This window comes from Blastocystis hominis, assembly GCF_000151665.1.
Source record: "Blastocystis hominis, Singapore isolate B (sub-type 7) whole genome shotgun sequence assembly, scaffold_8".
NCBI classification, from domain to species: domain Eukaryota; class Bigyra; order Opalinata; family Blastocystidae; genus Blastocystis; species Blastocystis hominis.
Genome location: NW_013171867.1, coordinates 349,891 through 377,681, shown reverse-complemented (window position 1 = coordinate 377,681; position 27,791 = coordinate 349,891). Strand labels below are relative to the sequence as shown.

The window sequence follows — 27,791 nt, the reverse complement described above, 5'->3', positions numbered from 1 at the left end:
GTCCCCTTGATGGAATCTAAAATATGGACATATTTGCGAGATTACTACAAAAGAACGAATCCGGTGTTCAATGCGAATCCGGAGACTCCGACGTTTATTTCGAACAGTAGTTATATTGCAAGCGTACTTTGCTTTGTGTTTTGCTTTGTAATTGTGTAGAGCTACGCAAACTTGATAATTAAGTTTGTGAATGACTGGTACAAGAACGAGAGTGCGGATCCGAACGAACCTGTATATATTGTCGAGGTTGGAGCAGGCCAGGGACGTTTGGCTTATCTGATTCTCAAAAAGCTGATGTCTATGCGCCACTTTTTCCCCAAGAACGTTTCGAGACCTTTTGTGTATGTGTTCCTCAGCCTGTGTTTTGTAGTTATGTAATCACCGACTACACCACGGAGTCAATTTTAAAAATGAAGGCACACAAGTGGTTCAGCGATTTCGTTTCGGAAGGCGTCGTAGACTTCGCAGTGGTCGATTGCGAGAACATTCCCTCCGTACCTCCGCCTCTCTCTCCTCCACCGCCTAGATCAAGCTGGAGCTCAGCAACAAGGAACTCAAGGAAGAGACCTTGTCGAACCCGCTCTTCGTCGTGGAGAACTACGTGTTCAGCAATCTCCGCAACGACGCGATCCGCGTGGAGAACGGCTCTCTCCAGCGCGGCCTGCTCTCCATTTCCTGCAGCGACTCCTCCGACACCGCCAACCTCATCCCCCGCATGCAGTTCTCTTGGAAGTTCGCCGAGATGCCGGAGGCCCTCGTGGAGTCCTACGACCCCTCGCTGCAGCAGGCCGTCGCCCTCTACCGCCAGTCCGTCAACGTTCGCTTCGCTCCGCTTTTTCTCCCTAGAACGGCACCGTCCTCCTCCCCATCGGCGCCGTCTCCATGCTGCGCCAGCTCCTCAAGCTCGCGCGCCAGCGCCTCGTCCTCCTCGCCGGCGACATCGTCGGGTTTCCACGTTTCCACGAAGCATAGGGCTTCCGCGATCTGGCGCGCGTGGCGGGCCCGCGCAACCCGTACATCAGCGTGCACGGCTCGCTCTCGATGCCGACGAACTTCCACGCGCTGGATCTCTTCGTGCAGTCGCTGGAGGGAACAGTGTTCCACTCGCCGTATCTGGAAGGGTTCTCGGTGCGGGAGGAGGGAGAAGATGACGCGTAGAACACGGTGTACGTGGTGGGAATCGACGCGAAGACGCTGCCGTCGATGCGCTGGATGATCCACCACGAGTTCTCGACGTTCATCCCCGAGTCGTTCAACGTCACGCAGAAGTGTCTCAAGGAGGAAAGCTCGCCCTCGCCCTCCGTCGCCTCCGTCATCGCCGTGCTGCGACTCTCCCATTTCGACACTGACGTCTTCATGAAGTTCAAGCAGGTGCTGATCGAGCGCGGAGGCTACGCAGGGTCCTCGTCGGCCACGCGGAAGGACATCTTGTTTGATTTGAGCGCGGTGCGAAGCCAGTACTATCCAATCAAATCCACCTATGACGTCTGTTTTGAGCTCGCGCGCATTCATATGGGAATCAAGGTGAGGCAGCGGGGGGACGTCAAGGGTAGGAGTACGATACGGCCATCGCGCTTTTCGCTGATTCCAACGAGAACTGCGCGGATCATCATGTGACGTGGCACAATATGGGAATGTGCTATGAGTACAAGGGAGATCTGGAGAACGCTAAGCGGTGCTATCTGAAGGTAGGAGTGTGGGGGACGAGTGAGGAGCAGTCGCTGGAGATTAAACCCTCCTACAGAGAGTCGAAGCTGAAACTGAATAAATTGACGAGTGAGGTGCGTAGCGAGTCAGCCGCTTCAACCGTGTAATGCTTGTGATTTGGACGTGTTTGTTTTCCAGTTTCTCCCTTGATTTGTGCAGCCAATCAGCTGCGAGCACTTCGTTAGAAAATCTCTATCCTCACTAGATTATGGAAGTTGAAACAGCAAGCGATAAAGACAAGCGAATAAAAGAGCTCGAAGTAATATCGGAGGAGCGAGGTTGACCATTCTAGAATGAACTCGCTGCCGAGAAAGCAAGATCCCAGTCCCTCGAAGAGAAGGTCCAAGAACTGAAGAATCGAATTATTGAACTTGTATCTCGCATTGTTGGTTTTTTAAACGTAGAATAGGAAAGCCGAAGAAGAGGAGGAGGCCATTACGATGAAGGTACTTTATGCACGATGGCGCATATGATATCTAGTTAATGCGCAGAATGAACGAACTCCAAACAGAAAAGGAAGAAATCCAACAGCAGGCGAGCGCCGAAGAAAGCCATCTGACGAGCACGTTTCTCAAGAGATTGGACGAAGTAAGCAGTCATCCCTCTCGTCCACTGTGTAGCTACAAAAGGAAAAGGTTCAACTGGAGCAGAAGCTGGAGTACGAGCAGGAAAACATGGTAAACCGCCTCCAGCGTCAGATCCAAGCAATCCACCGCGAAAAGGCGTACTTGCAATTTTCCTTTCCGCTCACTTGCAGCGAACTTCGCAGCCGTCTGCGTGACGACACCCACGTCCTCCTAAAAACCATCCGCGACACCATCGATCTGCTGCAGCAAGCGCGCAGCGCCTCCGCCACGCCCGCCTTAGGGTATTCTGCACATGCATGTCTCCACCGTAGCCCCACGCAGGTGGACCTTCGCGAGGAGATGGAGGAGGTGAATCGCCGCATGGAGAACTTCTCGCTGACGCCCAGCGCCATTCCGTCGGCGTCCTCTCTCTCCGCAGAGCCGCTGTCCCCGCTATCGCCGAGTCTCATGGCGCAGCGGAAGGTGATGGAGGTAGGCGTGCGTGGAGGCGTCGAGTGCAGGGAGAGAGGAAGATGAAGGAGATGATCCCGCTGCTGAACGGAATGGACCGAACTCTGAGCAGGCCTGCAGAGCCTTATGAGTTGTCCAGCTCGCAGCCCATGCAGTTGGGAGGAGTCATTTTGGATGATGCTTCAACACGGCTGCGCACGGGGAGCATCTCGTCGTCCCGGTCCCGTTCGAATAGTATTATTGGAAGAGAAAGATCGCGTCATGCGAGTATAAGTGAATGAGTTTTTTGCATTGTTTTTTCTAAAAAAAAATTGACGTGATGAGGTGCTGGGCTGCGTGGATGTGCGCATGGACTGCAATGCTCTCGGTGACTGTATGGGCTGCCACGGCTGGGTCGATCGATCAGTGGACGTTTGTTGAAATCATTTCCGTCCCTGAGGCGAATCTCCTCTACTTCGACTTTTCGCTTGACAACAAATATGATATTGGAAAATCTTGCAATGAATTACTGCGCACCGTGTTCTGGAAAGAAGAAGCTGTTTTACCTCAAAACAACTTGACAACTCAAGATATTGCAATTACCAAAACAACGAAGAGCACGTACGGCACCTTTCTATCTTCCAACTGGACATTATCAAAGTCGTCAAAGTCATTTCATGTTCTTTCCTCCAGGAATCGCTCACTCCTCTCTGTGAATGACTGGAATATGGACACGTTTGTAAACATGTCACTTGCATTTCCAGAGAGAGGGGGATTTCACAATGAACTCCATATTCACAGCAACTCTTCCTTTTTTCTATTTCTACCACGGGGTGTTTATGTCGATATGGATGAGCTACGAACAGACACCGATTGGGAGTTCCAGACAGTACCATCGATAATTAATACAGAAGCATCATTTGATCAAGCGAGTGCCATAGTACTCCATGTGTCACGAAAGCCGGCGATTTCGCAGCAAAGTCAGCAATCGAGGCTCGATATTCATCTTCCTATCCACCTACGATATATTCTTCCGTTTGATGCGGATTCAACACATCATCGCTCCATTACCATCCCTCCTCCGTTCCTGCGGCAGGATTCACATATTCTGTTGGTCCATCAAAGTGGGGTGACTCTCTCTATTCCATCAGGAAGAGATTCTGATGCTGCTTTTGTCTTTCCACTAACGACTCTTGTCCTTCTGTCTTCTACCTACCTCCTCTTTGTCAAAATACTGAAATATCGCACATCGAATCCTTGTTCAACAAACATTACACGAATATACCACTTCATCGGACACTATCCCTTAATCAAGGTTAGCAACTTCCTTTTCGGTATACTTCTCTCCAGCAGCACGGCTCTTGCGGTCCAGAATAGCCTTGCGGTCCTTGCTCAGCTTGAGCTCGATGATCTCCACCTTGGAAGCATCAATGCCCACCTTCGCGCTGGATCCGTTGACCTTGTCGCGGTTGATTCCCTCGACGTGGATCACCCACTTCTTTCTGTAGACCTCGGTGACCTTTCCCTCCTTACCCTTGTAGGAACCACGGAGGATCTTCACCTTATCTCCCTTCACAACGGGCATAGCGTTGACCTGCCAAGTTAGCCAAAAAGAAGCAATCGCTACGTTGTACTTGTTCTTGAGCGCCTCAGAGAGAGGAGAGGACATCATCACACGGCGGATGTGAGAAGGGGCCGTGAAGTGAGCCTTGCGGGTAGTGCGACGAGAAGAAGACACAGAAGGACTACAAAGCGATTAGAAATATTCTACAAAATAGACTACACCTAAATGAGTCCATGCCATAAAAACGTAGCAAGCATGGCTCGTAATCTTAGGTGAGTCGTCAAATAAGGCCGAAACTGTGTAGTTTCTTTTTTAAAAAAGAGCACTTACTTGAACTTCATCTTGCAATAAATGAACTGGTATATTTTCTGATTAGCGATGGACTTCATTCTGGATTAGAAAGGGAGCGGTTTCATAATAGAATTGTACTTATATTTTCTAATAACCTTCCACCGAAACCGGTCATTTATTATTCTCAAACATTTCTCACTCTATTCAAATTCTATCATCTCCCTCTCCACGCCGATAGAAAGTGCTTCTTTTGTTCGTCTGGGCACAGCACAAAACCCTGAACTTTGAGCAGAACTCACTAATGTGGCTTCTACAAACTCACTGATTGCAACTCTGTATTCCTCTTCCTTCGACCCGACAGGTCGACTGCAAAACACGCAGCAAACTCCAAAATTGGGAGAGCCCAAGTGGCACTAACTCATCAGAGCGCGAAAGGCACCTACTTTTCCTCCACTACTTCCAAACGGAATATTGTTATGCCCAAATCCCTCCAGACGCAGGATGGTATCTGCGGGGGAGAATACTTTCGCTAATTCCTAGGTGAGCAGCAGACCCTATTTCTACTCTCTGCGAGTTTCGGCGATTAAAGTGATCCAGCGACCCGTAGATTAAAAGCTTCGGGCATATCACATTCTGCAAGTAGTCTACACAATCCAGCCCGCGCAAGTTTTCCCTCTGTTTTTTGGTCAACAGGCAAGAAAATACACCTGCCACTGCAGAGATACGGGAAACAGGGCTCTCCACGATGAGTCCAGCGATCGACGGATATTTGGCCGCCAGATAGGACGCCACCACACATCCCAGCGACCTCCCGTAACTAGAGTTAACGAGTAAGCAGAGAATTACACAAACAGAGGAGTGGATTCGTAGCGTGCTGTCTGAAAGTAATTCAGTGCAGCTTCTGCAGTTTCAAATATTTTACTGATAGTACACTCGCCAACATTGACTCCATATCCTGGATATTCCACAACTACAGTAGTCAGCGAAAGCTATTATTATTAAAAATGATGCATATTTTTCAATACATTTTTAGAAAGATACTCCGCTCTACATTTAAGAAGTTTGCCTAATTGTGTAGAGTTGTTGTGAAACATTAACAGAACTCCACGCGCACTATAAGAATAAGTCAAGAGTCGAGGGAAAACGTAAGGTTATCGATTTGGATACACGAGAAGGTATGATTTCCAAAAGAGTACTTGTGAAAGCAACTCTGCTCAGTAATGTATAAGTTATCGAGATCCCTAGGTTGAAGATAACCAGGGACACAATTACCTTTGTTTGGCAAGGCTCTTCGATGGATATGCTCCTCGAAATACCTTTTTTAGACTCATCCTTTTTCCGAATGATTATGCCAAATAAAAAACACTCTACACGAAAAAGAAAAAAATACATATTATGACCTCATAGGATATCATATGCGGGTAACAAGCGATTGGTAGGGGAGACTCTGAATAGAATAAAGTGTCCAATAATTCAGAATAACTAGATATTGGTGATTATTGTTGGATGTTTCTGGTTTGATTTTGGCATTAATCTGTTTATGGGTGTGTTAGGTTATGCGGATTTGTATCATCGGATAGTGTTTTCTTGATGGATTTTTATGGTATCATGAAATGTACTTTTTTCGCATGATTTATAAGGTTTATATATTGTATGAGGATTTCCCTATTCGTATTTAGTGAAATGGTTCGTGGAAACAATAACAGCTGTGTATTGCTTAGAAACGGGCTAAATATGGATTAAGTGAAAGGACTCTTTCATTGCAGCTGTATACTATTTTAATAGAGTTGTTGTTTCCTGTGAACCTTCATATTCCTTTTAAGGAATTGCTATAACAGTTAAAAACAATAACAATAACAACAACAACAACAATTGTAATAAGCTGATTATTAGATGTATTACACCATTTTAAAGAACGATTTGTGTTTGGATTATGCACGGTAAACACTGTAAAAAGAAACAAGTCACATTAGTTATTATAGAGAATAAAAACATATTCTTTACTTATCTTTTAAACTTATTTACTTGAAGAATATCTTATTTATCGTATTGATGTAGTACTATTTATTTATTTATTTATTCTATATCCTGCTATTATGCAACAAATCAACCGATTCCGATTCTACTACGCTCTCTATCGATCCCCAATACTCTTGCCCATGTAATCCTCACCCACTTGAATCTTAAGAGTCCACACACCCCTCCCATCAACAACAACAATACCTCAAATCATTGCACCCCAACTCGTTTCCCAACAAACAACACACTACTGCACACTTAAACGCGAATATCCAACAAATAAACCTGCGAATCGATCGTGGCCAAGCTCAACTTCTCCCCACTACCACAGAACTGCATATCATAAACACTGTTCCCCGCCTTAAACCTCCTCGCCACCTCATTCGACTATCCCTCACTCCTCCTTCTTTCTCCCACCGTCGTATCGAACAAAATCACTTCGCGGTCCTCTCCCGCGCTCGCCACAATCTTCCCAAACTCCCCGTTCGACTGCGCGATCCGCACCACCGCCGCTCTGCCCTCAACTCCTCTCTCTCCACGCGCCTACTCATGCTCCGCAAAGCTCGAAATCGCGCTCGCGCTCGTCACGTCGAACACTTTCACGCTTCGATCTCGACTGCATCTGCTCCTCACAAAACCCGATCAATCCCACGAATAAAACTGACTGCTCGCCGTCTTCGACGCCACCACCTGCATCACCTCGCCCTTGTGGCAGCTGTACTCGAACACTGCGCTCGCCTTCTCATCGTTCCACAGCTATTTCTGGAATTCCAAAAATCGGGACTACTTTGATCAGCCCGTCCTCGCCGCCAGACACCAATACCCGCTTATTCCCGGTCCACGCGATGCTGTTGACCTCGCCCTCGTGGCCAGGAAGCACTTGGATGTGCGGCTTTCCGGAGGCGGGGAGATACACGTTGATGATTTGATGTTTGTTGTCTAACAGAGAGAAACTCCCGCTGTCGCGCCACACCGAGTCCAAAATCACCGCTGTTTTTCACACTCCCCCAGCAGTCCTACCGTGCGGCTGGATCGCCGTCTTGCCGCTCCGCTCCGATTCCAGCCGGTTCAGCGAAATTGTGTCGAATTTCTGGAATTCACAAAATCGCCCCGATTTCTACCAGACTCCACCCCGTGGCCGAGGGCTCGTAGACGTACACGTAGGGCAGCGCGCCGGTGACCAGGATCGAGTTGGCGGGAGAAAAACTCGCGGTTAAAACGGGGTTTTGCAGCGTGCAGATTTCCGCGGTTAGGCCGCCTTGGCGGTCCCAGACGCGCACTTCCCCGTCGTAGGAGGCGGTGAGGAGCGATTCCCCGCGGTTCTATGTGAAATGGAGGGAGAAGACCGACGGACCAATCGATGGCGGAGATGTAGTTCACGCCGTTGGAGAGGGCGGTGTGGGCGCAGACGGGGCCTTGCGATACGGAGAGCAGCGAATCAGAGGAGGAAGAATTCTGAACGAACCACAAGCGAGCGGTCGAATCGGCTGATCTGTGATGTGAGAGAGGGGGAGGAAAAAGCTACGCGGTGGCAAGAACATCACTGTCTGGACACCATTTGCAGAAATAGACCTGAGATAAAGGGAAAGAAACACGATTACAGATTTCGTGTGGCCTTCAAGAACTTCGATTTTGGATTGGGGAATTTCTTTGGAATCGGACTCTTCCACTGCCATTGCACTCGTTTCTACGCATAAACTAATCAACAATCACGATACCCATTTCTCGCTTCCCAGAAACACACACATGCGGCGCAAGAAGAGAAAATGGAGCAATACAATCCACTTCCTCGCCATTCTACAAAGGTAACCACCATTTCAAATTCCATTACATCGTTCACATGTGCTTCTAATTCCATATATTGCAAAGACTTCTGGAGCAGTGATATTAGCGCTCCTGGCTTCACCTGGTCATCCTCCACTTTAACTTGATCAATCATGCTCTCATGTGAAAATATAAATGCTGTATGCTCGAACCCTATAATAAATAGCTGAAAAGAGCCACCTACCACATTCTACCAAATACCGATAAATCAAGTAGTTCACTTCGTCTGACCGAATTGACATGATGAGTTCTTACCAACAACAGTTGGCTTTATAGATGAAAATGGTCAATAATCCTATTTTTGGAATTCCATTTTTCGGTTGTTTTCCTATTTTTGTGTACCTTCTCTTATGATTGACTGCGATTCCTATTTTATGAGCTTGGTAACGGTGTGTAGCTTTGCATAAAAATCCATTACGCTTCACTCCACTTTCCAACAAACATGCCTGCAACCATTATAAGAATACTTGTTATTCACACTCTCAATTCTTTGCCTGACTCATACTTCTCCGCTTTTTACCACTTTCATTTCGATTCTCCACTCCCTTCTCAAACCCTTTTTCCCTCCGTTCCGAATAAAACCTCTTTCCCTTCTCTCCATACCCGTTCAAATCATCCCACAACATCTTCAGCGTCTTCTGCGACGAGTACACCGTTTCGTACTACACAACACTTCACTCCCTAAAAAACAAACAAGCGACCTGGACGTTTCCGCCAGATGGTCGAGCTGGTTGCCAATATAAATACTAGCGCCTGTCGTGTTTCGAAACGAGTGATCCGACTTCAAGGCCTCAAACGTCGAGGAGCCCAGTCCCGAAACCACCGCTTTGGACGCGTCGATCAGATCGCGAACCGTGGAATCGATCGACCATTTGCTCAAACACGACTTGAGCAAATCGATTGCGCGCTGCAGCTGCGATCGGCGTTCCTTCGAGAACTCGCTTCCCTTCGCCGCGCCGCTCGACTTCGCCGCTTCCGCGAGTTCGATGACTTTGCGCTGTGTTTCCGAGAGCTCGGAGAGCCGCCTGATCTCCTGCTCCTGTTTCTTCTCCCGCTCTTTCAGCTCTTTCAGCTCTTTCAGCTCGGCGAGCTCGTTGAAGTCTCGGCGCTCTCTGGCTTCTCTGGCTTCTCTGGCTTCTCTGGCTTCTCGCAGCTGCTTCGATTCATTCAGCGACTTCTCGTGCATGCCCGCCTTCCTGCAATACGCGACCTTCCCTGCCTCTCAGTCCGTTTCCACAGTTCCACCATTCACCGTCACCACCAACGTGCTAATTTCCTCAAACGACGCACGACTCAGCACCGTAAGCACGCGTTCCTGCAGTTCCGGAAGCACCGTGAAGCGCACCAACTCAACGCAGCGCTCCGTAGCGGCAATCCACTGCACGATCAGCGCTGCCCAGTCCTGCTCGGCCACAAAGCTCCCTTCATTTCACGCAATTTTATCAACAAACAAGGCACAATCACCTCCGACACTTCATTGAGTGCGGAGTTTTCAGCACAGCGGACGCTCGGAATCACTTCCAGACGGTTCGTTTCGTCTACGTCACACAGCTTTCTCGCCTCTACCCGACACCCAAATCGAATGGAAACTCCCGCCACATTCTTTGGCGAACAGAGAGAGCAGCGAGGGAATGGATGAGCTGTCTTGCAGCGTGTCTAGGAACGAATAACCGCGGGAATGTACAGCGAATGCGGATCGAATGGAGAAAACGCGGATTGTTCTCGAGAAGCATGCTGTTGAGGACGTGCTTCCCCGTCTCGAAAGAAACGTCGCTGTACTTCAAAATCTTGCGGAAGACGGAAGGGATGAACAGCACAAAAACGTAATCGCCATCTTGCAAGGAACAGCCGGACACCGTGCTCATCGGAGAAAGAATGCCGTTGCTGTTGAAAAGAACAGGATCATAGTCGTTGTGGTATTTTTGCTGGCTATGAAAGAGAAAGGGGAATCAAACTCGAATGTTGTAAAGAATGCTCTGGATCTTTGTTAAACCGTTTGTTTGTTGACTGAACATCTCCTTCGATATAAGAGAGATGATGTATAACTGCATCAAAACGATTCAAATAGAGGTACTCGTAATAGTTGCGAATCCGCTTGTACAGCTTGCGGAAGGGGTTTCGACTGCGGAGATGAAAACGGATGGCGCAGTTTGTCTTTCTTTGCTTCTGCGTCTGTGAAATCGATAAAAATAGGCTTGTTTGGGTGGGATGCGAAAATATCTGTTGACTCCGTTAGAGGAGTGATTTTGTTATCGATTTTCACCACTGCATTTGCTTCGATCATGTCGGGTGTGTGCTTCGAGCATTTCTAAACGGTTATCCTTCACAAAAGAACTCACTCTCAAAAACTCGCGAGCACAGTCCCGAATTGTCTTGCACGACGCTAGATCCACATCGGTGAATTCTCCCTTATAATAGAACTTCCTCACCTGCTCCATGATCAAACCTAAATTGTAAAGAGTGTGCGTAAACGCACCCGCCCCTCCTCCCAATCCATTCGAGTATCAAACAAACACCCGATTCCGCTAATATACACACATTAAAATATCTTCAGTGGATGACATTCCGTGTTAAATACGACCTTCTCAAAGTCCACCACGGGGTTCGGATTGAACAGCAGATACAAATACTTCAGCGTCTCCGCGGGGAAGTAACTCTCCATCTTGTCCTGGGGCAGCAGCTTGGTTTTCGTGACGTCCGGATACTCTCCATACCCGAACTGCGTCTTGCATTGCTTTTCGATCGCTCGGAAGATATCGTACCCCCACTCCCTACCCATCATGCATCGCCTTCTCTCCTACACATAGATCGGGTCCTTCGTCACCGTGTACAGCACATACAGCGTCTCTACCACCTCGGGCCGCAGCAGATACCGCTTCCCGTTCACACCCACCTCCATGCCCGCATCATCCGCGAACGTTACGTACTCCGGCGACAGCCCCGTCGGCGTCGCGTGGTACATCTCGTAGCACGTGTAGCTACGTCCCACCGCACAGCCATGCCTACGCCAATCCGCGCGCGCGCTCCAAATCACGTGATGCCCGCAGGGGGTTTCGCTCGTGGTGCGCGCCCAGCGCCAACATCCCGCCCACGAAGCAGGTCAAGTGCTGCATCTGCTTGACCTTCCGGTTTCCACGTTTCTCCCCGACGAACATGTAATGATCGCGCTTGCTGACTCCGAACAAATGCTTCAGCATCCCGTCCACGCTCGCGTCGTACATCGCTTTCAGCCGCTACGCCTCACCCGGACCTCCAGTTTCCACGGTTTCGCGCTTGCCGCCCTGCAGCCAGGCCTTCAACAAATACTCGTAGAAACTGTCGCCCAGCGCGCCCAATCCGAACGAATTCCCGCGGGACGCGTTGGTGACGCGGTCGAAGTGGGGTGAAGGTGTCCATTTCCGCGGGGCAGGATATGATGAGGGGGTAGAGCCCGTCGGTGGCGTTGAAGGCGGCGAGGAAATCGTAGATGCGATCGACGAGCTGCGCGTAGGAAGGATCGCCCGTGTGCCGACTCAGCGCGCGGAACTCCAGCGAGAGCGACCCGAATTCCGCGAGCATGGCTTTGTTTCCGTCGCTGGAGAGGCGTTGCGACGGGTTCACTTGCGACTACGCGTCAGAATCGCGGGAAAACCGCACGGACGGCAGAGCGGCGGTGGCGGGGAAGGCGACGCGGAGCAAGTCTCCGACCTCCCGGGCCTTGCCGAGCAGCCCCTGCTTCCCGCTGAGCTCGTAGGCGCTGAGCAGCCCGCCGAGCAGCCGGATGTTGTACTCGAAGACGGACACGTGGGAGTCTGCGCGGAGCGTGAGGTTGTGGATGGCCCACTCCGCCGCCTCGTCGAACTCCGCGCGCAGGCCCAGCAGCCACAGCGTGTCCAGCGAGTCCACCAGCGTCATCCCCACGCCGCCCCAGTTGTCGGCGAACCCTCCGGACACCGGCTTCAGCTCGTCGTGTCCGAACGCGCGCGCTTTGTATCTACCTCGGAGAGAGGAAACGGAGAAACCCGCGCCAGAGGTGCTGAAGACTGCGCTTGACGGCGTCGGCGCGGCCCGAGTTGAGGAGACGGTATTTCTTCTCGACGGTGGCGGGAATGGTGAAGTGATAGGAGCCGGCACGAAGAAAGGAAGTGTCCTTCTGCCGGAACGACTGCTTGAACAGCTCCAGATCCGACTTGTCGTCGCGCAGACGCGTCTTCATCCGCTTCGAATCTGACCGTCAGGAACACTTCGATTGGCTTCTACTGTCCACGATCACCTTCTCGAAGTCCAGCGAGCTTCCCGCGCTCCCTGCGATCCCCGCGGGACGGTCCGGCGCGTCGGGCGCGTCGGCGGCCTCCTCGTCGAGCAGCGCGGACTGGCGCGAATCCGGGTTGCCGCGCAAATCGGCTTCGTCCTCCGGCTGGTTCTCCTCCTCGGCGAGCTCCTCCAGGTCCTGCTGCGTGATCTACCTCGCAGGGTTTCCCCGTTTCTACGGTGGTAACGCCCAGCAAGTGGACGGAGCCGGCGATGCGCTCGGAGAGCGACTCGGGACGCAGTTTGACGAACAATTTCTCGCTGGACTCGGCGTCGATCTGCCGGTAGCGCGCCAGATCGGCGATCTGCGTGCCGCTGAGCGCGTCGTCGAAGAGAACGATGCTGGCGATGGTCCCGACGAAGGCGTACTGCGCGTTGTAGAAGGCGCCCACGTGGAAGGGAACGCTGCTCTGCAGGTAGCGAACGTCCTGCGTGGACTGAAGATGCTCGCCGTTGAGGAACACGCTCAGCTTCACGGGGTAGCGGAGGCCCCGCGATTTCGTGTCGACGCGCTTGAAGACGACCGCGAGATGCGACCAGTCGTAAATGCTGCGGTCCAGACAGCCAACCAACCAAACTTCGATTCCACGCGCACAGAGAACTCGCGGCAGACGTCTTCGCCGTTCGAGTAGACGATCCCGATGTAGCTCTCGGTGGGGGTCACGGTTTCGATGTAGATGCCGTAGCCGTTCGTGTTGGACTCGCCATACGCAGCACCTCGGCATTTGGCGTCACGGTTCGCGATAAGAGTGTGCTTCCCGCGCTTTATGTTCTTTGGGAGGTAAAACCAAATAGATACCTAGCATGAGAAGCGAAATACGAGATTACGGTTTGAGAATAATAATCCATCACGGCAGAAGATTCAACGTACACGCTTCCGTCAAAGAAATAACCAAAGCTAAAAAAGTTAGGATCCATTCGTTAAAATACGCAGGATGGGTCTTTATCATCTCTGAACTCATGGAAGAGCCATACATGGACGATCGAAGACCTTTGCTATTGTTGATACGGGGAACCAATGCCAAACAAGGACGAAAACGAGCCCTCTCCGAATTTCGAACCCATCACAATGGTAAATAAAACAGACACTCCGATTATAATAAAAAACAAGAACAATCCCAGGAAACAAAGAATTGCTCGATCAAGAGTTGTTCTTCGTTTTCTCCCTATGGGTTATGCTTACTACTCGGTTCTACCCCTATTCGGCATCCTAATTTGATTCATAGCAAACGATTGAATTTTAGTGTACGCACCTCTAAAGTAAAGTGTGTTCAGAATGCCGACTCCAATTTTACCGATCCATCCCACGCTCTCCCTGTCCCAACCACCAACAGTGTATTCAACAAACATCCAAACCAGCAACCAGCAACCAGCAACCCACAACCATCTTTCCGCAATCGTCCTCTCCTTACAGATCCTCGTCGTCCTCAGGCTCCGGGAGCTCCACCGTGGCGTACTTCCTCAAGAACCGCTCCATTCCCTCGATGGTCATGTCCTCGTGGAAATTGACCCATTTGGTCTTCTTCTCCCCGTTCTCCGTCCGCGGGTAGAACCGAATCGCGGGGAAGTTGGCGATCTTCGTCGACTTGTGGGTGAACTCGTTGCGGTCCACGAAGGCCTGATAGAACGCGAGATCCTCCACTTCCTCATAATCCTCCGCGAACGAGAAGAAGTACAGCTCCACCTGGATGCACTCCTTGCATCGCTACGCGTCCATCCCCGCCCTCTCGCCCTACCGCGGCCTCGTACAGCACCATCACGTCCTTCGCGGGGTTCAGCACATCGCGCTCCCACGTCTGCTGCACGGTTTTCTACCGCTCGCTCCGATCTCTCGCCCCTACGTTGCAGTTCGAGTGGTTGTCGATCAGCTCGGGCACGCACTCCGACACGTACAGACGCGTCAGCGAGTTGTCGAAGCGCAGCGCCTTCTCCAGGAAGCGGAGAATGTCCTCCGACACCAACTCGCCCTCATACAGATATTTCCGCGGCAACCCGCTCTCCATCTTGTTGTTCTACGCTGAAACGTGGAAACTGGGGGTACGTGGACGAGGAAGGATCGCGTGGGGGTCCACTGGACGCCGAAATGCCGCGCCAAACGCTCGTTGTCCTGGATCGCCGCCTTCAAACAGTACGTTCGGCCGAGCGTTTCCTTGGCCACCAGGTAGAATTCGTTGAGAATGTCGTCGAAGCCGGGCTCGGACGCGTTGTAAAACAGAATCAGCTGGTTCGTAATTCGCTTGCTCTCGAAAATCTCGCGGACCGTCTGATCATCATTACAGACCTCCCTCGAAACTCTCCTACGACTTTGTCTTTGTAGTCAATCACCAAAGGAAGCTCGTTCATGTCGATGAAGTCGCTCATCTGGTTGAAATTCGTCATATCTCGCTAACAAGATCATAACAAGCTTCTACCTCCAGTGAAATGAATCATCGTGTTTCCGTCGCTGTGGTGGAAGGAATACAGCGCAGCCGTGTCGGACTAGATGTGTGAGAAGGTCGAGAACGCAGGGATACGGTGTGGATGATCTCAGGGTTGGTGGTGTAGAAAAAAACGGCGTTGTTTTTGCCCATCGCCAGTTTTTCGTACGTTTCGAATTGATCGCACTGCTTTTCACGCACAGAAAGCAGGACCTACCTCTTTGGTCTCGAACACGCCGAGCGTCGTGATGCTCAGAGAGGTTTTGTAGTCCTCCCATTCCTCGGGAGTCTTCACTTCGATGAGATCCACGTAATTACGGCGCAGGGCCTCCTTGGCGAACGTACTAACATCATAGTAAACTATTGCAGATGGTTACATATCAGTCTGAGCAATTTTCAGCTTCTCGGGATCACGTCCGAAGGAATAGACAATCATGTAGGTGGGATAGGAGGTGATATTGTATCGTTCTTCTAGCTCACTGCTCTTCTCGATATCCACTTCTCCCAGATACACCGGCTTCTCCAACTTTGCCAAAAACTGTGCAGCGCGCACATACGGCTTGCGATGATTAGAACACGCATCCGCATACTATGCATAAGGCAAGAGAAGCGCACTCCTACTCCATTACAGAACATCAGCATGATTTCGTATGTGGTATCCAGAACATCATCAATATTATCGTCGTTAACCTGGATGATGCCGTCAATCATGGGAAACTACACCCTGACAAACCCCACTCGCTCCCACATCCGTAAGCTCCTTTTTACCCAATACAACGAGCAGGAGAATTCCGAGCAAGAGAATCTGCTTCATCGCACTCAATGTACAGTTGAATTCCAAAAAAATGAAAAAAAACTCATTTTCATGCAACAAACACGGCATCTATTGATTGCTTGAATATATGTGAATATCTTTCATCAGCTTTCGAATAAAGGACTGGAAGGAAGGCATATCCGTCACCGTCTCCACCTCCCACAACAATCGCTCCCGATTCTCCTTCTGCAACCCGGCCAAGGAGTCCAAAAAGAGCGGCAGATCGGTTCGATAGAACGGCACAAAATCGGAGAAATTAATGGTGTACCTACACTCAACTTCATCTCCATCTCCCCACAACGTCGAGATCATCTCCGCCGTTAGCGTTGTTTGGTCCTTACTATACAAATGCTACATGAAAACCCGCTCTCTCCCCTACTTGCAGCAGCACGATGCTAATCATCTGCCGCATCTGCGCCCGGAACGCGTCCGTCTTGAAAAACGGCAGCATTTCCGGGTTTCCAAAGATCTTCAGCACCATGGAGAGCAGTTCCTGCGGCGCGGCGTCCCACACGAGGATCTTATAAAGGAACTGCGAGAGTCGCAGCACCATTTCCACGACGTCCTGCGCGCTGGTGAGCGATCCGACATGCACCGAGAACACCTACGCGATGAGCGCCGTCTCCTCTATCCAAAGCCCTACCGTCTGGCAGCATTGCACGAAGAGCGTCGGGATGTCGGGATTGGCCGCCTGCAGGATCCACTCCCCCACCTGCGCCAGCAGCGCCACGATCTGGTGCAGGAACGCGCGCTCCAGCCCGCGCTCCATCACCAGCTGCAGGACCAGCCGCATGATCTTCAGCGCGTGCAGCTCCACTACCGTTCACGCCTTTCCCCGCGGGTACGCAGCGTCGACTTCGGGTGCGCCGCCAGGCGCTGCAGAACCGCGGGGAGCTGCTGCAGCAGAGACGCGACCATGGGGAGGAACCGCGGATATTCGTCCTTGCGGGAGCGAAGAATCATGGCGGCGTAGAGCACGAAGTTCCATAGAATTCGGCAGTTTTCGTAGTTCGACGCGCTCTCGCTCTTCCCGCACACCTCGCTCAGCAGCTGCGCCACGACGCCCAGCGCGGGGAGCAGCCGCGGGTAGATCACGCTGCGCACCTGGCTGTTCATCGAGTACGAAACGCGCAGCATCGCCGTCACCAGATACGCGCTCCGCGTGAACTGCGAGTTCAGCACCACGCTCGTGCTCCCGCGGTAATTCACGCCTCGCCGCGCACCCGCCGCCCCCGACGGGCCCAATTGATTAGATGGGCCCAATTGACCCAATTGATTAGATGACCCCAATTGACCCAATTTATTGGATGACCCCAATTGACCCATTTGACCCAATGGACCCAATGGGCCCATCTGGTTGGACTGGACGGACTGGGCGGAGCTGTGGAGAAGCGTGGCGAAGAGCGGCGCGATGACGGCGTCGATGGCCTGCTTGAGCTCGTCCCCGCGGGAGTTGTGGCAGAGGAGGTAGAGGAGGAAGATGAGGAGCTGCTGCTGGATGACGAGCGGGCACTGCGCGGTCTCTTTAAGAAAGCCGGAGAGGAGGGGCGAGAGGACTGCGGGTGAGCGAAATAAAAAAGGAAGAGTGCATTGGAGATTGGCGAGGTTGCGGAGCGGACAGTTGCTGGCGATGTAGATGAGCACGTTGGAGATGGTGATGAGGAGAAGGTTGGGCGGAACCGTCACGGAGTTGGTCAGCGTGCTGTAGAGCAGGTTCAGGATGCCCTCGATGTCCGCCTCCACCAAGCGCTCGTTCGACAAGAAGATGAGCTGCTTGAAGCACAGCAGCGTCCAGATGTAGAACTGCGTCACGTCGTACCCGAACATGTACGCATTGCTCACATAGCACTCGCTGGCCCTCACTCTCTCCCCGCATCCCTACTGGATGATCTGGCTCAGCAGCACCAGCGCCTCCAGGTTCCGCTCCCGGAAGTCCACGCAGCTCAGCAGTCGCAGCACCGTACAGTAGTCCTTGATCACCAAGGGCGGCAGCTCCCCGCTGCCGATCTCCCGCGCGGCGGCCTGCAGCGAGCCGCGGCAGAGCTCCCAGACGGAGCCCGCGCAGCGGCAGTAGACGGAGGGGAAGAGAAGCAGCTTGGAGAGGAGGAGGAGCGAGCGGTGCAGCACGCGGCCGGCCTCGCTGAGATCCTCGATGGCGCTGGCGGGGATCTCGATGAAGTCGCCGGTGACGTCGTCGAGGAGGTCGGCCTCGCGGCAGCCCGGCTCGTCCTGCAGAACGTCGCCTTCTTCTTCGAGGAAGTCCTGGGAGGGGTCGCTGGCGGCGAGGATGGGGTGGTGGTTGGACTGCAGCACGAGGGACAACACGAAGTGGAGCAGGTCGGGGAACGACGCTTGCTCCGCGTTGTCTAGGCGGGAAGGCGGAGAGAAAATGCGAACCCCAGTTGTTTTGGAGGAGGTAGTCCAGCGCGACGCTCCAGATTTGAGACAGCTGCAAGTAGCAGCGCGGCTCGGTTTGGGCACGCGTGAATTTGACGAGGCTTTGCAGAAAGCCTAGGAAGTTGAATTCGGGGTTGAAGGCGATGGCGGAAATGTAGTTGCTCGCAAGTTGGAAGATCATGACATTAAGTCGCTTTACGTAAATGATGGGGATGTCGTCGGTGTGTTCGGAAAGAGTCTATGGAGAGAAGAAGAAAGGAAGAATAAAAACATCGATTATGGAAGTAATGGTGTTGATGATGAGATTGTACACGTTTCGATAGGAGTACGGGATGAGTCGTTTCATAAGCAACTCATTGATGCATTTGATTGATTCTAAACTGCAGGTAAGATACGAATGGAGGGAGGGAAAACCTGAGTGGGTTTGTGTAGTCGTAAATCAGCTTAAAAAGCGGTTTGATCACCGAAGGATCCAATACTTGCGATAGATTGTTGTGCGGGATCAGCAACAAGATGATCTGCAACGACAGCTCGATTGTGCTCGCATTCTATGTGAAATGAGGTAAAATAATGATAATGATGTACAGAATTGCTCTCCAATACCAAACTCACAGACTTGATGATTCCAGATACGCTTTCACTATGCAATAAATCGAAAAAATAAAAAGTAGGAAACCTGATTAAACGCTCCACGCTTTCCTTTCGATCCGTTAGAAGAGGAATCGAATCGCCCGCTTCGTAAATCTCTTCGAGCATTACAAGAAGAAGGAGAAGCTGCGAGTCGCAATTCATAGCATTCTGCAGACCCGTAGCGATGAAACTAAGGACATCTTGAAGACTCGCATCGCCTTCCATGACAGAGATCCATGCGATCGACTACAGAGTCAAATTCCGTGCAAATTCACACTTTTGCGGTCAGCTGCATAATACTGGAGGGATAGGAATTGTAGTGGCTTATATAAAAGGAGATCTCCTTCTCGTGAATTATCTTTCTGGACGCATCATCCAATTGCTAAAAATCAAACCACGTAAGCAGACTTACAAACCAGGAGTGTTTCATGACATATATAAACGTATTCTGAATCACCAGGTGGATATTTGAATTATCACTACATAATATCTCCAAATACGCAGGCAAACGTTAAATCCATCAACTCGAGACAGATTTTCCAGGCGTCCGGCTGTTTCTCGAAATCCATGAACGCTTGGTCTGTTTTTCATTGAAAACAACAACTCCCACCGATTGCATTTCGTTGGTCCTGAGGAGTTGCAGGATCGAGAAACTGCGTGAACGCAGCATTAAATTGCTCGAGGATCTGCAACGCGGCACTGTTCATCTCTCAACCAAAAAATGATTAACTGTTCAACAAACAACACAGAGAACCCGTTTAGACTACTCATTCTTTCGTTTTGTCGCCAATTCCTTCCCGTACTCATAGAACGTGATCATCATAGCGCAGGCAACCGCCGATTTCACCATTCTGGGTCCCACGCCCTTAAACAACCCCGAAACGCCCTCCTCCTACACTCATCGCCATGCATCATCACCTACGCGGTACACGCTGCCCATAATGCCGAACGAAGGCAGCGCCTTGCCGGAGCGCACTTGCTGCTGCGTTTTTACGACATCAAACGGATTCACGAGGAACGATGCTAATGCTCCCGCCGTCGCTCCACAAATAAAGCTTTTCGCGGGTCTTGGGAGGTTCGTCTTCTTCACCACGGACCGCGTTTGCTCCAGACTACATCGAATTCGCACTCCGCGACGACATGAGCCAATGCAGCGCGGAGAAGGAGATATCGCGCAGCAGGTTCGTGTAGACGCCTTTCCAGAGGTAAAGCACGCCGTGGATCGTGGCTTCGTGGCCTACGCGCCGAATCGCGCCGATCACGCCTCCGGGCATTCTAGCGAGCAGTTAGCGCAGCGCTGCGTACCTCGCTTGCGCCTGCGTCTTGAGGAACTCCAGCGGCTCCACGCAGACGACGGCCAGCGTGCGACTCAGACCTCCCGCGATCGCTGGAACCATCCAAGCGAAGCTAGGTGATTAGGGAGAAGGAGGAATGGAAGGGTACTGGTGGTTGAAATACGGCTCGAGGCGCCATTTGATGCCGTCGTAGGAGGAATAGTAAAGAACCGAGTTGGGAATGGCAATCATTAAAGTTGGCACGAGAGCGCTATAGAATGCACGAACACCCTGGAAATGAATAATAGGAAAGAGTGGAAACGCCTTCCATGTAGATATTCTTCGTGGAAGCGAGAGTCCTTCGGAAAATGCGAGGAACGTATTTCATAGACTTGCATTGTTCCTGAATTTCAAATCTAATACCAGATTCAATACATCAATCAACTGTTTTCTCTCTCGGATCGTAAACTCCGCCTATATTCAAATTGTTCACTTTGCGGATTACCTGAAGATACGTTTTCACGACATCGAAGGGTGTTACGAGGGTCTTGGTCACAATCGCACTTCCTCCAGAAGAAATCATGCGTTGAATAAGAGGAACCTTCTTTTTATCGTCGGCCATTGCTTTTTAGGAGGAGCGTGTGGAACAAAGAAGAATAGTGTTGCAATTGCAAACAATGGATGCTTGTTATTCACGATAATGATGACTTTTCCGATGTGAATCTGAGTCGGAACTATGACTTCGATGACTCCGATGGCTTCGATGACTTCGATGACTTCGATGACTTCGATGACTTCGATGACTTCGATGACTTCGATGACTTCGATGACTTCGATGGCTTCGACTTCTCGATCTCGATCTCGATCTCGAGTCGAAGGAAGAATCGGAAGCAGAACTGGACGATCCATGGGAATCAGAATCCGAATTGGATGAAGGGAACCCAACTTTCGGCCTATATAACGACAGCAATGAATAAAACACAGCTGATAGTTCGGATCGTCCGCAGCGGCAACGGCCTCGTCGAACCGCTTTCGCGTCGCAACGATCGTGGCACACTTGCTATATGCTTCTCGGAACGCTTTCGCTTCTTCTGATCCCAGGGACAGCAGTTCGCGCTTCAACAAACGCTCTTGGTCCTCTTCCGGGTTTGATAAAATCATAAACGCACGCTTTTCAAAACCATCCACATCCAAGTCTTTATCGCCTCTACCCATTTATTGAAACGAAGACTACAGACTTGGATGGACGGATTGACACTGTCGTTCCCTGAATACTCGCTCCATCTCTCTTGAGTGCTTTCGCTACTGATTCTCGGTCCTTAAATGTAACAATTGCGCACTGCAAAGTTAGAATTCTTTTACATCAAACACGTACAGAATAATAATCATCCAGACGAACACTATCCAACTCGCCAATTTCAGAAAACGCTTTTTGAATCACTCCCAACCTATTCATCACACAAGAGCCAACAATCCGAACGTGAGATCCACTGTTACTGGAGATACGATGACACTCCTTCTATGTGCTATACAATCACAAAGACACGAAAATCATACTCTCTGCATCCATAGAACAGTTTCTTTTGCGTATCATGGGATCCCCCAAATTAGCCTTCAAGATTCAACAAATCTCTACAATCATGGAGTACTGCGACACATTCATTCGAGAAAAACACATAGATTATATCATTAAAGTTGGAAATGAAAAAGACACACTCACAGCGGTAGTTTTTGCTGTTTTAGCTGTTACTGCTTAGATCGCAACCGAACACTTACGAATGAGCGGTGCGTACTGGGGGCTGTGCGCTTTGGAAATTCTGAATGCTGGTGATCGAATGGACAAAGAGGGACTTGTGGATTGGGTTAAACAGTGTCAGAATGAGGACGGAGGATTTGGAGGCAATTTGAATCACGACTCCAATCTTGTGTATTTTTAGAGTCTCGCAAAAACGGTAGGTACACGCTGAGCGCTCTCCAAATTCTTGCAATCTGCGATAAGATGGATGTAATCGATAAAGACAAGGTAGTTTCCTTCATTCTGTCTCTCTACCAACCTGATGGTTCGTTTATCACCGACAAGTACGGCGAATTAGATCTCCGCTTCAATTATTGCGCTGTCCAGAGCATGGCCCTTCTCGGCAAGCTCGAAGAACTGGATCGCGAGCAAATCGCCAAGTACATCTGCAGTTGTCAAAACATCGATGGCGGTTTGTTCTTGCTCTTCTCCTTTATTGCAGGGTTCGGATCCATTCCCGGAGCGGAAAGCCATTCAGGCATGGTCTTCTGTGCGATCGGAGCGCTCTCCATTCTCCATGAGATTCATCGATGCAACGTCGATCGTCTCTGTGCTTCGCTTTGTGCTTCTTTAACACTAGGCCATTGGCTCGATTATCGCCAGGTGGATAGCGGAGGCCTAAACGGCCGTCCCGAGAAACAGTGCGATCTGTGCTATAGCTGGTGGAGTTTGTCTGCGATGATCATTCTGAGTATAATAGCGATTGGTTCTGAGTGAATAGACCACGTTCCACTCGATAAGCAGGGATTGATCAACTTCATCTTGAAGTGCCAGGATCCGCGAGGTGGGTTGAGCGATCGCCCGATGGACGAACGCGATTTGTATCACACGTATTTTGGAATTGCTGGAGCGATCATGCTTGGATATTTGGATGAGCAAAGTAGATGAATGAGGGGAAGCGAATCCTAATGAATAGACATTCCTTCGACGCATATTCATCCCGCTTATGCACTCCCCATGCCTGTAATTGAAAGAATGGGACTAACTGCTGAATTGTTATACTTGTGTTTGTTTGGAGACAACGCAGAGTTTGCTTCTGTTGGTAGACAGAGGAGTATGCTATGAACTTGGTAAGAAAGGAAATCGCCTTTTTGCCACCCTTTTCAAAGAACCTGTGCAAATCTGCTTTTCTCTATGTATTCCTTCATAGCGATCTTAATGTGTAGGGATCGGCTCGTTGGATTGCCCTGCAGAGATCCAAACAGCGAATTCACTGTATAGCTGTAAAACAATCTCGAGTAATTGATTTTACTGTGACTAACGAGAAAGATTGATATCGTATTTAGTGAAGAAATCACTGCTTGTGCCTTTTTCGAAAGAGAGGATCTAGGATACTTACTTGCCTTTCATTTGTCTGGAGCGCACTCTATTCTTGAGATTTCGAAGGAAGGAAAAGTCAATTACCATCGAACAGGAAATCCATCGATATCCATTCCAACAAAACACTTCCGGAGTGTCTACTATTGTGAGATTCAATCCGAAGAAGATCAAAGTGAATTTATTCCACCCATTCATTTGCTAACAAAAGGAGGTCAGAGCTATGAATTTTATGGAGTCGATCTCATTAATCAAATCTGGCTGATATCCATCGAATTCGCTCCCTGTCAAATCCACCAATCTCTCTTCAGCACACATCCCACTTGGCACATTACATCGTTTACTTCATTTGGCCCGTTCCTCTACGTAGGAACCGACGAAGGAATTGCCTACCAAGTTTCCTCTCATGAGCAACGCTCTGTCTGTCATCTTCAAAACCGTTCGATTTCCTTCATTCGGAAAACGAATCATCGATTAATTCTCGTGGATTCGCTGGATGGGTTGTGGATAAAAGAAGAAGAAGAAAAATCACTTCAATTCTTTGAGAATCAAAATGGAATTCGAAATGTGTGGAATGATCGTGTGATTGGCTTGTCGAATGGAATGATTTGTGTCTATCCATCGCTCGAAACGATCTCCATCGCTTCGAATCTCATCGATTTCTTGTTTGTTTCGAATTCATTATTGTTGTGCTTGTCAGAATCGGGGTCGGTGACACAAATTGAAGTGAATTCTTCGATTTGGAATTCGATGTCCGAACGAACAATCGAATCTTCATCAGCGTTTCGTGAATTGAAGCGATCCACCTCCATCATATCACACATTCATTCTCGAAACATCGCGCAATTCAACCAGCTTGAGTGGGAAAAGGAAACCAATCGGCTGTTTTCGCAGGTTTCTATTTCACCCGAAGCCGTTCGGTTGCATTTAAGTGACTCCATGATTTTGTGCGAATTGAATCAATCGCTTCCATCCTGTGTGAGTTCTCTGCTCGTTCTTGTGGAGGATTTGCAGGGCGAAGTGAGCGCAACGATTCACTCCATTGTTTTCAATGCAGGATCGTCGCACACGCTTTGTATTGCTCACACAGAGGACAGCGTCGTTTCGAGCATTTGGACACTCTCGTTTGCTCTCATTGCGATGAAAGAGCAGAAGCAAATTGTGTCAAAAGCCATTTCCGTTGGCTGGTTTTCGTTGGTAGATTTGGGAATTGCACGAGTTCGAAGAGAACAAATCATGCTGGCGCTTCCTCCTCAGCCCATCCATTTGATTGGCTCGTGGAAGCAAAATGATTTACAGGAGCAACTCACAACAAGTCTTGGAATCGATGGCGTGGAGTTGGAGATCGTCCATCGAGAGAAAAACGATTTCGTGTTTTTGAAAGGAAGCGATGAAGAAGCCATTCAACGTGTTCGTGTTGTGCTTTGTCGCAAGATGCTGGACCGACTAAAGGAGGGAAACGGGTGGACCATCAATCTGTCGAAGGATTTGGAGGCGTTGGATGAACTGATAAGCACGGTGGAGGCTGTGAATCCTGGAAGAAGTCGCGAAGAACGACTGAAAGCCATTCAAACTGTGTTGGAGATTAATGAGAAACTATCGAAACTGATTTTGTGAAGTGTTTGTGAACAAAAACATCAGTCCAATCGCTCTCTCTTCTTTTTAAAAGCCTCGATTTGTTTGTGGTATTGGCCTCTCTTCTCGCCTGTGTTTCTCTAAACCTCATTTCTTGTAGTTGCATTCAAACCTCTTTGGTTCGCGGAGTATATGCGCTCTGAACGACATCACTTTCGTTCGTCGAAAGCTCTTGAATCACCTGCTTAATGGAATTCGTGATCGCCAACTGCGACGATTCCCTGTATTCTTTCTCTAATGATTCCAGAGAATCGAGCTTTAACAAGGAGCTCAGGGAAGATTCGGTGAGTTTGGAAGGCGTTGGTTTGGGTGATTCGACGTAGGAAGGCATGCGAGCACAGATTAAATACGCTTTTTTAGAGAGAAGTGTGTGCATCACTGTGATTACATCATCCGTTGAAGGTCGCATTGTGAAACACGTGTGAGCAAGTAGGTTGATCATCTTCATACAGTCTACAGTCAATCCATGCCATAGTTCATACTCAGATCAATCGGAATCGAGACAATTGGTAACTGCGAATCGCCATTGTCCCCATTATCTTCGTCATCGAGAAATCCGAGTTGAGTAATGTATAGAGTATAGAGAGAATACAAAAAAGCAACTGATCGATAAAGATCGAGTTCAGTGACAAACCTTTCTAAAATGAATTCAAGAAACTGTGAATCCCACTTAGTAGTTCAAAATAGCATTGTCTTAAGTATACAGTATATACAATCGTTTCAGATCGATTCTTTCCCATCGTTGCTAGCTTTTCTTGCACTAGATTAAACTTTCTTTCGATCCAAAGCTGCCGAAAATCTTCCCAGCAAAATGTCTTCTTCTACAACATCACAAAAGGTGACTCAAATCAGACTGTCGCAAATAACTCGGCCAGTACTTCAAAGTCCAAAATCATTTCCAACAAAAAAGTGACAAAGAATCGTTTACTAGTGCACTCAAACTCCTTGTAACCGCTTCTTTGAAGAACATTTCAACACGCCGGTTTTTACTTCCGATCGCAACCACGGTTTCGTCTAGAACATAGAGTAATGGTAACACCCACGCTTTCTCCATTTTGGAAAGAATTTTATCTTTTTCCACCCAACCGTTTCAATTTTAAAATACCAAATGTCATGATCCATGAGTTCATTACTCACACTCTACACTTTTTACTCATTTTTACACTTTTTTACCATGGTAGAACAAAATGAAATGAAGAACTGTGGCGTTTCTCTCACTCTCCAGGACTGAACTTGATCGTACACAGCTAATGCCTCCCGCGATACTGTGACGAACAATTCCTTCCACGATTTTGTTTCTCTAACAAGGCATGTTCCACACAGCGTGGATGCATAGACAAAGACCACTGGAAGGTCTCTAGAATCAATCAATAATGATAGCGTCCTCACTCAATTCCAATATCGGCAATCATCACTGGGATTCCAATGGGGATTCCGAGGGGAATTCCGACCGAAGTCCCAGCCAAACTACCTGGCTGGAACGACAAAGGAGCTGCATTGATCAGATCCAGCGACTCCTTGCTTGGTATTTCAATGTCATCTTCATTCATCACTTGAAGTGCATCCGTTGCTGAATCAGATGTCGATTCCTGCTGTGTAGGATAGATGATAAAGTAGATGGGAGAGAAATCGTGTCTGCGTTTTGATACTTCTCTCATTCACACTTACATAGCCAAGCAGGAATCGATCAGTTCGTACACATTCTTGACTTTCCCACACTCAATCTGCTTCAGAAGCTTTCCATACTCCACTTCACTGAGTTCCGCTTCGACCTTGACACGCGCTAAAAGTGATTGTAACGCACTATCGATGATTTCGACCTTTTCTTCCTCCATTTCACTAATGACATGTTGGATAAAGGGAGTATCATGCCTTACATAGCCAGGATAAGGTCTTTCTACCACTGTGGAGACTAAAACTGGTTGTTGTGTGTAAGTGGCGGATGGATCAAAGGAGAAAACCCCGCCTGAAGAATACTGTGCATTTGTAGATTCCGAGCTGTTTAGGAGTTGGTCGCTATCTGACACATTCAGATCATTCGTTTGAACACTGAGCGGATCTAGGATCACAGGCAACTCCCGATGTAGTACGAGGCGTTGGATGCCGAAAAACGTAATAGGATGAAGAACGAGCCCGTTCCCCATGATTCGTTTGAGACAGGTCAAATCTCTCTGTAGGCACAGACATCGTTTTAATCAAACAAAAGAAATCGAATAAAGAGATAAAATAAGATATAAGGTAAAAACACGGCCAACTGAGAAAAACACGACAATGATTACTTCGGCTTCTTTCCAAACAGCGAAGAAAACAGTTGATCCACATCAATATTCGCAGGAGGATACTTCTCCGGCGTGCAAAAGTTCTGCAATTTGGGATGGACCGTGTAAATCAGCTTGCGCCCTTTACTCGCCTTCCGCTGTACTTCCTTCTTCTTCGACTGTCGTTTCTGCAGCAGCGTCGCTGTGTTGTTCATCGAGAGAGCAGCGTACTGATTTAGCAAACTGTTGTAGAAATCTTGATCATCATACACGCTCCCGTTGCGACGTTGTCCATCATCCTCGGGATTGCTCTCCTCTCCGACGATCTGGTAATCTCCGCGGAGAACAGTGCATCGTTTGTGCCAACGGATATCATCTTCGAGGATGCTCTCCACTTGGTCGAAAATGCTGCGGTTCATCGCAGTGAGCTTCAGCGTTTTTCCCGACTGCACCTGGGCGCGCTTTTCCCAATGCTCCGCGGTAGACTCTTCCCAGGCGCGTTTGCGTGTAGTCATTGCGTTCAGACAGGCGAACAGATGATTT

The 27,791-nt window shown here is 49.4% G+C and overlaps 11 protein-coding genes; 3 read left to right on the top strand and 8 right to left on the bottom strand.

Moving 5' to 3' along the window:
* Nucleotides 1–371: 371 nt before the first annotated feature.
* GSBLH_T00004801001 (uncharacterized protein) lies at nt 372–1,827 on the top strand. XM_013043765.1 has 7 exons: nt 372–494; nt 527–817; nt 847–942; nt 973–1,128; nt 1,159–1,524; nt 1,554–1,688; nt 1,719–1,827. Exons 1-7 carry the CDS (start codon nt 411–413, stop codon nt 1,812–1,814), a joined length of 1,224 nt encoding a protein of 407 aa, XP_012899219.1. The 5' UTR covers nt 372–410; the 3' UTR covers nt 1,815–1,827.
* Nucleotides 1,828–2,328: 501 nt separating this feature from the next.
* Nucleotides 2,329–3,032, top strand: GSBLH_T00004800001 (uncharacterized protein). XM_013043764.1 has 4 exons: nt 2,329–2,431; nt 2,465–2,575; nt 2,606–2,765; nt 2,795–3,032. Exons 1-4 carry the CDS (start codon nt 2,382–2,384, stop codon nt 3,023–3,025), a joined length of 552 nt encoding a protein of 183 aa, XP_012899218.1. The 5' UTR covers nt 2,329–2,381; the 3' UTR covers nt 3,026–3,032.
* Nucleotides 3,033–3,998: 966 nt separating this feature from the next.
* GSBLH_T00004799001 (uncharacterized protein) lies at nt 3,999–4,646 on the bottom strand. XM_013043763.1 has 2 exons: nt 4,351–4,646; nt 3,999–4,317 (listed from the first exon to the last, which is right to left on the bottom strand). Exons 1-2 carry the CDS (start codon nt 4,390–4,392, stop codon nt 4,030–4,032), a joined length of 330 nt encoding a protein of 109 aa, XP_012899217.1. The 5' UTR covers nt 4,393–4,646; the 3' UTR covers nt 3,999–4,029.
* Nucleotides 4,647–6,855: 2,209 nt separating this feature from the next.
* Nucleotides 6,856–8,663, bottom strand: GSBLH_T00006882001 (uncharacterized protein; the record flags this gene model as incomplete). The annotated part of the gene is made up of 12 exons (XM_013043762.1): nt 6,856–6,984; nt 7,015–7,111; nt 7,145–7,219; nt 7,250–7,353; nt 7,385–7,587; nt 7,618–7,687; nt 7,719–7,919; nt 7,948–8,012; nt 8,063–8,284; nt 8,316–8,394; nt 8,429–8,574; nt 8,606–8,663. The coding sequence occupies 12 exons, from the start codon at nt 8,661–8,663 to the stop codon at nt 6,856–6,858; spliced, it is 1,449 nt and encodes a 482-aa protein (XP_012899216.1).
* Nucleotides 8,664–10,960: 2,297 nt separating this feature from the next.
* GSBLH_T00004798001 (uncharacterized protein) lies at nt 10,961–12,315 on the bottom strand (the record flags this gene model as incomplete). The annotated part of the gene is made up of 5 exons (XM_013043761.1): nt 10,961–11,192; nt 11,223–11,399; nt 11,428–11,644; nt 11,685–12,027; nt 12,058–12,315. 5 exons carry the CDS (start codon nt 12,313–12,315, stop codon nt 10,961–10,963), a joined length of 1,227 nt encoding a protein of 408 aa, XP_012899215.1.
* A 1,749-nt stretch (nt 12,316–14,064) lies between these two features.
* On the bottom strand, nt 14,065–14,522 carry GSBLH_T00004797001 (uncharacterized protein). XM_013043760.1 has 2 exons: nt 14,448–14,522; nt 14,065–14,416 (listed from the first exon to the last, which is right to left on the bottom strand). The coding sequence occupies exons 1-2, from the start codon at nt 14,466–14,468 to the stop codon at nt 14,120–14,122; spliced, it is 318 nt and encodes a 105-aa protein (XP_012899214.1). The 5' UTR covers nt 14,469–14,522; the 3' UTR covers nt 14,065–14,119.
* A 583-nt stretch (nt 14,523–15,105) lies between these two features.
* On the bottom strand, nt 15,106–15,839 carry GSBLH_T00006881001 (uncharacterized protein; the record flags this gene model as incomplete). Its single annotated transcript, XM_013043759.1, has 5 exons — nt 15,106–15,189; nt 15,225–15,314; nt 15,346–15,472; nt 15,506–15,717; nt 15,750–15,839. 5 exons carry the CDS (start codon nt 15,837–15,839, stop codon nt 15,106–15,108), a joined length of 603 nt encoding a protein of 200 aa, XP_012899213.1.
* Nucleotides 15,840–17,820: 1,981 nt separating this feature from the next.
* On the bottom strand, nt 17,821–19,676 carry GSBLH_T00006880001 (uncharacterized protein; the record flags this gene model as incomplete). The annotated part of the gene is made up of 10 exons (XM_013043758.1): nt 17,821–18,308; nt 18,340–18,577; nt 18,611–18,719; nt 18,754–18,887; nt 18,943–18,979; nt 19,016–19,215; nt 19,247–19,351; nt 19,382–19,448; nt 19,480–19,549; nt 19,580–19,676. The coding sequence occupies 10 exons, from the start codon at nt 19,674–19,676 to the stop codon at nt 17,821–17,823; spliced, it is 1,545 nt and encodes a 514-aa protein (XP_012899212.1).
* Nucleotides 19,677–19,716: 40 nt separating this feature from the next.
* GSBLH_T00004796001 (uncharacterized protein) lies at nt 19,717–20,495 on the bottom strand (the record flags this gene model as incomplete). XM_013043757.1 has 5 exons in its annotated part: nt 19,717–19,861; nt 19,892–20,081; nt 20,110–20,244; nt 20,275–20,376; nt 20,413–20,495. 5 exons carry the CDS (start codon nt 20,493–20,495, stop codon nt 19,733–19,735), a joined length of 639 nt encoding a protein of 212 aa, XP_012899211.1. The 3' UTR covers nt 19,717–19,732.
* A 1,340-nt stretch (nt 20,496–21,835) lies between these two features.
* GSBLH_T00004794001 (uncharacterized protein) lies at nt 21,836–23,103 on the top strand (the record flags this gene model as incomplete). The annotated part of the gene is made up of 7 exons (XM_013043756.1): nt 21,836–21,967; nt 22,001–22,170; nt 22,200–22,450; nt 22,481–22,588; nt 22,619–22,729; nt 22,760–22,918; nt 22,955–23,103. 7 exons carry the CDS (start codon nt 21,836–21,838, stop codon nt 23,101–23,103), a joined length of 1,080 nt encoding a protein of 359 aa, XP_012899210.1.
* A 4,162-nt stretch (nt 23,104–27,265) lies between these two features.
* Nucleotides 27,266–27,763, bottom strand: GSBLH_T00004793001 (uncharacterized protein; the record flags this gene model as incomplete). Its single annotated transcript, XM_013043755.1, has 1 exon — nt 27,266–27,763. One exon carries the CDS (start codon nt 27,761–27,763, stop codon nt 27,266–27,268), a length of 498 nt encoding a protein of 165 aa, XP_012899209.1.
* Nucleotides 27,764–27,791: the final 28 nt, after the last annotated feature.